We start from the raw sequence: 10,780 nt of genomic DNA, 5'->3' as shown, positions 1-10,780 counted from the left end.
ATTACTGCAGGAGAAATCACATTCCCGCTACCCTCATTATCAGGATAGGCAATGAGTATCTAAAACTTGCTCTGCAAGCAACTTTCTCTAGAGACTTGTTTTCCACCTCTCTCCCCACACACAAAGGAGGGACTAGGAAGGAAGAGGGAAGCTTGTAGTCTGCTGCAAAAGTAAGTTTCAAAGACCATCCAAAACACTGAAGTGCCACTACAAGCCTGCATGGGAAAGAAATGCTTTTGAACAGCCAGGGCATTTGTGATAGTTCAGTAAGGCATGACTCTACTTTGTAACTGAAAAGCATGATGTAGATGCACTAAGGAATGGTACACTTGAATTGATTAAGAACTTTATAATGATAGATAACTTGAAAATTACAGCTACCCATACAAAAGTGTTGTCCATAACTTCTACACACAGTGATAATAAAACCAATTTATTTGTAAAACAGGCCCTGTTATAAAAATGGTGCACAAGCAAGTTATACAAAAATACAAAATTTGTTTCTGATTACAGTTCCAGTTGTAAGTTAACTGAAAAGCACCCCCTCCCCCCACAGCTTCCAGGGAGCAGAGAACCCAAAGTTGTGGAACTTGTCCTGGCAGGAATCTGATGTTAGGTCATGGAAGCGAGCAGAATCCAAGACTTCCGTCAGAGCACGTCAAATGATGTCTTCAGAAACAGGGCGTAAGCTGCAGTTCCTGTGGAGTAGCTAGGTACATGACAAATCCTTTTCTTAGCTTTGGAATCCAGTTTCTATGATCCTGCTGAGCCAGTATTTAACTCGCTGCCAAACCCCACTGATCTATGCAAGTATTGAGTGTCCAAACTCCAGAGCTGCAGCTGAGCCATTGCACTTTTGGCCGTTGATGTAGCAGAAACTCCTTCCGTGCACAAATGAAGACTGCTCTAACGTCTTCCAAACGTCCTGACGGATACATGTAATTTACACTGAGAGACCTACCCAGTGCTCCAATTAAAATCCCAGACTAAAGCCCTGATCCAGTTAATGCTTACACAGGTGCATAGCTTTACTTACATGAGCAGTCCTGTCGAAGTCAATGGAACTACTTCCTTGAATAAAGCTACACAGTTGCATAAGTGTTTGCAGGATCAGAGCCTAAGACAGTTTTTTGCCCTCAAACAGCTACAGTTTATTTATATTCATACTGTTTGGTTTGTGTTATGAAAGGGGTAAATCCTTTTTATTAATCCTGATTTTTATTGCAAGAAGTCTGAAAAAATTGAAGTATCAAATGACTTATAGAAACAGAAGTAGTTAGCTACCACTGGAACTGTTAAGAGCACTCAATTAAAAAAATACAGGATGCCTTTTACCTTCGGCAGCAGTTTAAAGGTCTGATCCTTTGAAAGGAAGCACATAAGCAAACAGTTGCTGATAAAACCCTGGTGGCATTAATCGTATGCTTCTCCACACATCCCTCTTTAATCCATTTGCAAAGCTTAGCTGGAAGGACTGCTCTCTTTCAAAAGATTTTCTTGTATGGAGTGAACAAACCATTGAGGCATTATTTATTCTTACAGAGCTTGTATTTAGTGCAATAAGTTTAAAAATTCTGCTCTGAAATATTAACTTTACATTAACAAAAATAGTTTTCTTAAAAAATTGTAACAAAAAGGAGTATATACCATGAACAGATCATGAGTTCTTAGCAAATACACTAAGCATTTACCATTACAATAAGCTGAACAACAGAGTATTAGCATTCATATCTGGTAAGCTTCAGGAATGAAAATTTTTGAACACTCAATAATTAAAATGAACAAGTTCTCTTATGGTCAGTGGATAACTTTAGATACCATGCCAGTGTCATTTCCAAAGAAATGTTTATCTACCCTTTCCTGTTTTACCCACCTGCTACAGTACATACTAATATGAATGAGAAAACAGCCAAGTCCTGGCCATTTACATTTACACTTCCCAAGTCTCTCTGGAGTTAAATAAAAACAACTTACAATACTCTTTGTACAGTTTGTTTCTCTCCCCGTGTCCAGCATCCTTATATCTAGTCATGAATGAATCTTGAGGAGTATGGCTAAGGCTGAGTTTTAATGATCAGTTTGTTCGACTGCTCCTTTGGAGAATCCATACTCTTCAAAGGAGCCTTATGAAGTGCAAAGGAGGCTACGGAACTCAAAGGGAAAAATAAAGTAAAATGGAAAACAGTTGCATATAAAACTCATCCTTTCCCATTTTCTAGTTTCTCTTTCATAGAAATGCAGGGGCTCCCACAACATCTAAATACCTGAGGAGTTGGTTATTTTGATATCTGAAATTTATAAACAAAATAATGTGTAACCCCACTAGGCCCCATTAGGGTTGGTGGGTAAAATGACTGACTACAAATGAGTTATAATTATGACTCTCATTTAAACCCTTTTAAAAACACCTACAATTTTAATTGTTTTTTAAATCTGAAGCACTTCCCCAGAAGTCACTGATGCATTTGAGTTTAAATATAAAATCCTAAAGGAGCAGATTTAAACATAATTCTTGGTTACATTGCAATTTTGAGGGACACCTGATAAATCTGATACTCTACCCAATAGTTTTGATTTAATTTTTTTTTAAAATAACTGATTCCTCCTCTAGATTGTATCTTAATCAGATAAGAATCTTAACATTTCCATGACCACAATGATTAAAAAAGGATTAATGAGAAAGTTGCTTGTAAAAGCCACCCGTATGAAAAGAGTACATGTTTCACAAAAATAATCATTAAAAAAAGTATTAAATCCCTGTTCCTTTTCTGATTTTGGCTGCTTAGTTATATATAGTGTTTTGGAATGTCAATGGGTTCCATAATGGCTGGCTAGTTTCAAGATGAACTTGCTCCAGGGGCCTAGAAAACAAAGTCATATAGTACAGTCTTAGACACATGGCAATGGACAACTGAAGAAATTGATCGAAAAGGATCACTACAAATAGTAAAATTTGAAATGCCTTGTTCTTGAACCTACACAGTCTCTTTAGAAATGACAACTCCTAAATGTTTCCACTCAGATTTTTAAGAAGTGTAATTCTAGGTAGCCATTTAAATTTTTGAACTAATCCTTCACACTCTTGAGAGAAGAAAAGGAGTACTTGAGGCATCCGATGAAGTGAGCTGTAGCTCATGAAAGCTTATGCTCTAATAAATTTGTTAGTCTCTAACGTGCCACAAGTCCTCCTTTTCCTTTTACGGGTACAGACTAACACGGCTGCTACTCTGAAACTCTTGAGAGATTCCCTCTACTTTATAAATGAGGGAACTGAGGCAAAGCAGTGAAGGCCCAAACTCCCAAAAGTGGCCTTTAATTTTTGGACTTTAATTTCCACTTTAGAAACAGAGGAAATGCTGGACCAGATCAGAACTATGGTCCATCTTATCCAGTACCCTCTCTGATAATAGCCTTCAGAGAAAGGTGCAACAAATTTCACAGTAGGCAGGTGTGAGATAATCTGCCTCGCCCCATGAAAGTTTTATCCTAATCTCTAATAGTTAGAGATGGGCTTCAACCCTGAAGCATGAGGTTTTAGATCCTTTCCAAAAGGTCAGCATTAACTATTAGAGCTCTGGATGTTCTCGTTATCCATATTAGTGGTCAATTCCTGCTTTTCTGGACTCCATGCAGCTGAAATTAGGCACCCCAAAATTGAAAGCCACTTCAGAAAATATGGCCTGATGATTTGTGCAAGGCAATCAAGTTAGTATCAGAACTGGAAATACAATGTAGGAGTTCCTGCCTTCCTGTCCCACGCTCACACCATCTCTCTAGCAATCCTCTGTAAGGAACTAAAAGATAAATTTCAAAACCTGAGTGGCCTAAAGGTAGGTTCCTAAACAAGAGGCCTGACTTCCAAGGGCGTTGAGCATGCATAGTTCCCTCTGAAGGCTGTGTCAGTGGGGATGCGCAGCCTGTCTTTTCACAGGGTCTACTTATGGAGGTAGGAACCAAGCTTAAGCAACCAAGTCTGAAAGTGCTGGACCAACAGCTTTTAGTATCTTTAGTAGTGTGCACGAGCTATAAAGTGGACGTTATTAGGACACTACTTGATGTAAACCAGTACTCTGAATTGGGAGCGGAGTAAAGTTTTAGGTTAGGACTTTCAAGGCTGCTTAGAAGATTTGGACACCTAATTCCCACTAATTTTAATGGGAGCTGTGCATACCCTTAGATAGATTTGAAAATCCCAGTAGTTGCTTCTAATGTTCACTTAGTTGGAATTACTCCTTGAAGAAAATGGTAGATCATATATATGAAAACTTTCTTGTTCTATATTTAGATATAGAACAGCACGTATGCTTTAATGAATACTTTAAGGTGGAGAAAGGCCAGTCATGGCTAAAACGTTGGCCCTCCAGAAGACTGTGCAAGGGGAAATTTGAGCTAAACCACACATAAGTGAGTCAAACCACTGTCACTGGATTGTGTCTGTACGCTGTAGAAGTTGTGCATGGGAATTACTCTGCACAATTCTAAAGACGACAACAGTAACCAACTCTTGGCACCCATAATAATGAAAGACCATTTCTAATCTAGGTTGGTATGCTAGAACTGATTGTATAAATAACGTAGCATAACACGCCTCACAGTTACAGAGTTGATCAGAGAGCAGGGACTCAATCTTTCTAGGTCAAAGTGCTGGCACAGCATGGCTTTATATATGCCATATTAAAAAGGAATTGTCTACTATGAGGAAATGTATTTTGATTTCATTACTTTTTATGATTTAAAAGAGTTACTACCTACTGTTGGAGGAATCAACATAAACCCCACTATACCCTATGGCAGGTACTGACGTAATAGGAAATGCTGTTCTAGCATCAGTATTAACAGGCTCATCTCTAACTAGTTCAGTCAGACCTGCCCATCTCTTATACACAGAAAGCCTGGCTCCCAGTTCTCCAAGTCCCAAGCTCACCTTGCAAGATGGATAACTCCATTATTTGTATTAGTTACAGATGTTCCTTATTACAGGATACTTAAACATGCAATGCCTTTCAAATAGGCACAGCGTGAGTGAAAACTGGTGGTGGTTAAGACTTCAGAAGCATAAGTGATGCATTGTCCCTGTATCTGACAATGTGAGATGGAAACAGAGAGCGCAAGAGACAGCAACATAAATAGTTAGCAATAAAAAACAAAACTGGGAGAAATGTTATTTTAAGCAGGTTGAAAGGAATCACTGTATCCAATCCCTCGCCACAGTTTAAATCATTTGGTGTGACCCTGACATTCATGGCCCCATTGTTTTAAGGGACAGCTCCTAAGCTTCCTTCAGGCTTTTATACTGAATGCAAAATTCAGAATTTAGTTCACCAATGGAAAGAGGATTAAGTTGGGCTATGCTAGTAATTAATCATACACCCTACCCCACAGATCTTACAAAATAAGATGACTCTTCTGTGTGCACCAACTAGCGTTTAGTGGGCACTGCTGCAATCCTGATCCTAATTCAACTGATTCTTCCACTGTAGTTCTATTTCACAAGATACAGTTTCTTTCAGCTTACTTTTACAGGAGATGGTCTCAGCTGTGACAAAAACTCTGCCATCCAGGTGATAGGCAAGCTCACAAACAGAAAAAGCAGAACATCTTGAGTGATACAAAGAACAAAAACTTCCCCTGAAGAAGTGCAGTCAGTAAAGACAGAGAGGGAGAGGAAGTAAAAGTGAAATTCTTGGAGGATGGTCACCTCCTCATCTGCACCTACCATTGGTTTTAGCTCTCTGCCTTCAGCTCCACCTCCCCTGCCAGCTTCTTTCATTGATTTTCTACTGTTCTCCACAAACTCCTGCAAAATAAGTCAAGTGGCTTAATCTTTCTTCCCCTGATTGTATACTGAAGTACAGCCAGGGAATGTGCAAGCCTATGGCTCACATATAAAATTCCCTGACAACGTCACAAAAGTAATCTGTTCTGCCCCAAGAAGTGAACACAGAAACAAGAGGTACTACCTCCCTCTGTCTCCTACCCCTTTGGCACTCAGATTTCCCATATAGGATCAAAAGATCCTTCAGACAGTACTATCCATCCTGCCTGTATAAACTATCACATTTACCATGTCCCCACCCATTCCTGGCATCCACATTCTGATGATGGCACAAAATAAATACAGACCCCAGCCATTATATTCTGTCCAGTTAAAGTAGTATGTAGTGTTACAACTCTATCAAGCTGTTGTAATAGAAAAAAAAGATACATTGGGATTTCATTTTTACTTCTAGTAATGCCTTCTAATTTTCCCTAATCCCTCAGAACACAATTTCTCAAAACTTTTCCACATCCAGGGTTTCGTCTTGTGAGATTTTCCCCCTCCCATGGACATTTCCTTTCCCATTTGTTATAACATCAAATGAAAGCAGCCAGGCATTACACCCTGCTATTAAAGATATCAGCAGATATGTTATAGTTCTGTAGTATTTCAATACTTCTTTCTATTGTAAAGGTGCAAGCATCACGTAGGAAGTTCCATGCCACTAGTACTTTGATATCTACTGCATAGATGGGGTGGGATCTGAGTTACTACAGAGAATTCTTTCCTGGATATCTGGCTGGTGAATCTTGCCCATATGCTCAGGGTTCAGCTGATCACCATATTTGGGGTCAGGAAGGAATTTTCCTCCAGGGCACATTGGAAGAGGCCCTGGGTTTTTTTTTGCCTTCCTCTGCAGCATCGGGCATGGGTCACTTGTTGGAGGATTCTCTGCTCCTTGAAGTCTTTAAACCGTGATTTGAGGACTTCAATAGCTCAGACATACGTGAGAGGTTTATTGCAGGAGTGGGTGGGTGAGATTCTGTGGCCTGCATTGTGCAGGAGGTCCGACTATATGATCATAATGGTCCCTTCTGACCTTAATATCTATGAATCCCTTTGTTGTTTACAATTCTGCGGCCAATCTAAACATTGTTTCTCTGCACACACGCACACGCCCGTGCACACAGTGTGATCTTTCTAAATTTCATGTGCTAGATTATATATAGTGATCTTACTAAATTACCTGTGCTACGTGAATGTAAGGTATTTTCAATTATTATTCTATATTTGTGCCAGTGTAAGTTCTCTAGTGTAGACATCTAGTGTAATTGTAACATGGCCTACTTTGTCCCTGTCAAATGAGGTGCTAACAGCAATGGGCTCAGACACATATTCCAGGGAGGGGCTGTAAGCGTCGCTATTTGAGGACTCAGAGAGATACTGTCTGAGCAAAGGCTGGGTAAGATAACCCAACCTGGGCACTACTGACGTTAGTCATACTTTCCTCTGTCCCAAGAGAAAGGTCTCTAAAAAAGGCTGACCCTGGGGTTTTTGTGCTGAATGGCATCAGAAGCTTGCACTAAATTCTTTATAGATAGTAGAGTTCCTTTGACTCAAGGCAGAGGGGAGGAAAACTAACCTACCATGAGAATTTTATCCATGTAGAATTCTCTACCAGGGCTTCCATCGTTGTATTTTGTATCAATGGCAAAACATAAGAAGAGGACATCCACGACCATTTCATAAATTGACAGGAAGCAGTGAGCAACCAGGAAAGCAAAGAGGCAGACGATGATGAGAGGCAGCACCCACACTGTGTAATCCCGCTGGTAGTTCAGCAACATAACCCCTGCCAAGCCTGTGCTGCAAACAATCAGGACCTGAAGCAAAGAAAACAAAAAGACAAGAATGATTGCAGAAGCCGTTGGATTATTTTTCATGTACGTGTGCACACACTTTAATCTCACAGGTGTAGGAGAACTGGATGCTACAGTAAAAAGAAAAGCAGTACTTGTGGCACCTTAGAGACTAACAAATTTATTAGAGCATAAGCTTTCGTGAGCTACAGCTCACTTCATCGGATGCATTTGGTGGAAAAAACAGAGGGGAGATTTATATACACACACAGAGAACATGAAACAATGGGTTTATCATACACACCGTAAGGAGAGTGATCACTTAAGATAAGCCATCACCAGCAGCAGGGGGGGAAAGGAGGAAAACCTTTCATGGTGACAAGCAAGGTAGGCTAATTCCAGCAGTTAACAAGAATATCTGAGGAACAGTGGGGGGTGGGGTGGGGGGGAGAAATAACATGGGGAAATAGTTTTACTTTGTGTAATGACTCATCCATTCCCAGTCTCTATTCAAGCCTAAATTAATTGTATCCAGTTTGCAAATTAATTCCAATTCAGCAGTCTCTCGTTGGAGTCTGTTTTTGAAGCTTTTTTGTTGAAGGATAGCCACTCTTAGGTCTCAGAGTAGCAGCCGTGTTAGTCTGTATTCGCAAAAAGAAAAGGAGTACTTGTGGCACCTTAGAGACTAACAAATTTATTAGAGCATAAGCTTTCGTGAGCTACAGCTCACTTCATCGGATGCATTTGGTGGAAAAAACAGAGGAGAGATTTATATACACACACACAGAGAACATGAAACAATGGGTTTATCATACACACTGTAAGGAGAGTGATCACTTAAGATAAGCCATCACCAACAGCAGGGGGGGAAAGGAGGAAAACCTTCCATGGTGACAAGCAGGTAGGCTAATTCCAGCAGTTAACAAGAATATCAGAGGAACAGTGGGGGGTGGGGAGAAATACCATGGGGAAATAGTTTTACTTTGTGTAATGACTCATCCATTCCCAGTCTCTATTCAAGACTGCTGAATTGGAATTAATTTGCAAACTGGATACAATTAACTTAGGCTTGAATAGAGACTGGGAATGGATGAGTCATTACACAAAGTAAACTATTTCCCCATGGTATTTCTCCCCCCCACCCCACCCCCCACTGTTCCTCTGATAATCTTGTTAACTGCTGGAATTAGCCTACCTGCTTGTCACCATGGAAGGTTTTCCTCCTTTCCCCCCCCTGCTGTTGGTGATGGCTTATCTTAGTGATCACTCTCCTTACAGTGTGTATGATAAACCCATTGTTTCATGTTCTCTGTGTGTGTGTATATAAATCTCTCCTCTGTTTTTTCCACCAAATGCATCCGATGAAGTGAGCTGTAGCTCACGAAAGCTTATGCTCTAATAAATTTGTTAGTCTCTAAGGTGCCACGGGTACTCCTTTTCTTTTTGCGAATACAGACTAACACGGCTGCTACTCTGAAACCTGTTCACCCAATGATCTGAAAACCATTTTTTGATGGAGACATTTCCTGTCATGTTAGAGTACTCCAGAGAACTGCACTGTTCACTTCAATACCCCCAAGGCACCTGTATCTTCATTATGTGCTCATTTCCATCACTCGGTATTGATTTGTTTATTTACTGGATTAGAAAACCACACTTAAGAGTTCAGCCCACTGTAATCTGATTTAATACATAGAGAGGAGCATACAGAGGATAGACAGTTCTTTCCATGAAGGGCCCCGTGCTGATGGGTACTCGTGGGGCTACATCTGATGCGGTTGGACTAGTATTTAGTAGTTTAGTAAGTAAGAACACAAAAAGTCAGCCCAGGTGGAACAGTAACTTACTGAGTTCTGGTTTTTCCTAAAGAAATAGAAAATGGAGCTGCAACAGCAGTTCTTAGTAATCTTTCTACCTTAGAATATACTTGGTCCCAATTCTTTCCTCTTTACTCCCACAATGGGCAACTCCCAGCTGCCAATACAAGGTCCTGCTGCCTCCCATTCCACCCCTACTACAAGGGCTGGTTGAAAAGGTGTAACTTCTTTCTGAAGGAAAACTAAGGTTTGATTAAACAAGTTGTTAGGGGAATTGTCGGCTTTCCTTACATTTTAGATTTTTCAATGGAAAACCAAAAACTTGTGGCCAGACTTTTTTCAGCTGTCAGTTGTCAAAGGAATTTTCAGCTGAACACCTGCAATGGAGGGGCACTATCTGACCAGTCTTACCCACCACCATCCAGAGAGTCTTTTACACTTCCCTTTCCTGCTCACAGCCCTCTAAATCATGTTTCTGACTGGAAACAGCAGGATGGAAACAGCAGGATGGAATGGGTCCCAGCAGTAGGCAGTGGGAAAACAAGCTCTCAGAGGCACATTGTAGCTGCAGCGCAAGCATAGGGAAGGTTTCTGACAGGAAGCAGACTTGTTCCAGGTCTGTAACAGTACAGCCCTTAGGCATACCTTTCCCAGGAACAGCATGAAGTCTCCTACTGTGTTAATGGCAGCCACTCGCAGAGCATTCTCCACTAGAATGACAAAGGCATCCTTTGCTGAGGTGCAGAAGTTGGTGCTATTGATAGCTGTGGCTGTATATGCATTCTGGGGGAAAGCAAAATGAAGAATTAGTCACATACACACTGTCCCTTTTCCTTCAACATTCCCCAGAGCTCATGTTCCCAATATCTATCTACCTACCAAGAAATCATCTACTACAGCAACAAGACTTTCTCCTCCCATCCCCTTCCACAACAGGGAACACAATGTCATGAGACACTAAATTTAAGCGGAGATCTTTAAAGGTACAAATTTAATCAATAAATAATGAGGACTCAATAACATGACACTCACTTTCAAAACAACCAGCTCCATTCCAGAATTAGGGAGGAAAGGAACTGTGTAATGAAAAATCCCGTCAGTGCTCACTGTTGATTTCAGAAACAAAAAAGGCAAGGATTTGTGCTGGCTTTTGAGCCAGTCACTGCTCACCTTGAAGCTGCGAAACCAAGTGCCCCAAGGGCAGTGGTTGAATCAATAGAAAGAGAACAATATAGGAAGGAATAACCATTTTTCCACCTGCCTTACTTATTCTTGCCATATATATATATATATATATATATATATATATATATATATATATATATATATATATATATATATATATA

At 40.3% G+C, this 10,780-nt stretch overlaps 1 protein-coding gene across 2 annotated transcripts in view; it reads right to left on the bottom strand.

Annotated features, from left to right (window-relative positions):
- Positions 1 to 412: 412 nt before the first annotated feature.
- Positions 413 to 10,780, bottom strand: part of SLC44A1 (solute carrier family 44 member 1) — a 101,127-nt gene continuing 90,759 nt past the window's right edge. The window contains exons 13-16 of one of the 2 annotated variants that reach the window (XM_038402225.2): positions 10,080 to 10,217; positions 7,405 to 7,641; positions 5,717 to 5,797; positions 413 to 2,861 (exon numbers count right to left, since the gene is read on the bottom strand). In XM_038402225.2, coding sequence (XP_038258153.1) covers positions 2,838 to 2,861; positions 5,717 to 5,797; positions 7,405 to 7,641; positions 10,080 to 10,217 — 480 coding nt within the window. In that variant the 3' untranslated portion in view covers positions 413 to 2,837. The other variant, XM_038402224.2, reaches the window with a different exon arrangement.

Source organism: Dermochelys coriacea, chromosome 5 (assembly GCF_009764565.3).
Source record: "Dermochelys coriacea isolate rDerCor1 chromosome 5, rDerCor1.pri.v4, whole genome shotgun sequence".
NCBI classification, from domain to species: domain Eukaryota; kingdom Metazoa; phylum Chordata; order Testudines; family Dermochelyidae; genus Dermochelys; species Dermochelys coriacea.
The sequence above is the reverse complement of the archived record's forward strand: the minus strand, read 5'-3'. Positions and strand labels throughout refer to the sequence as shown.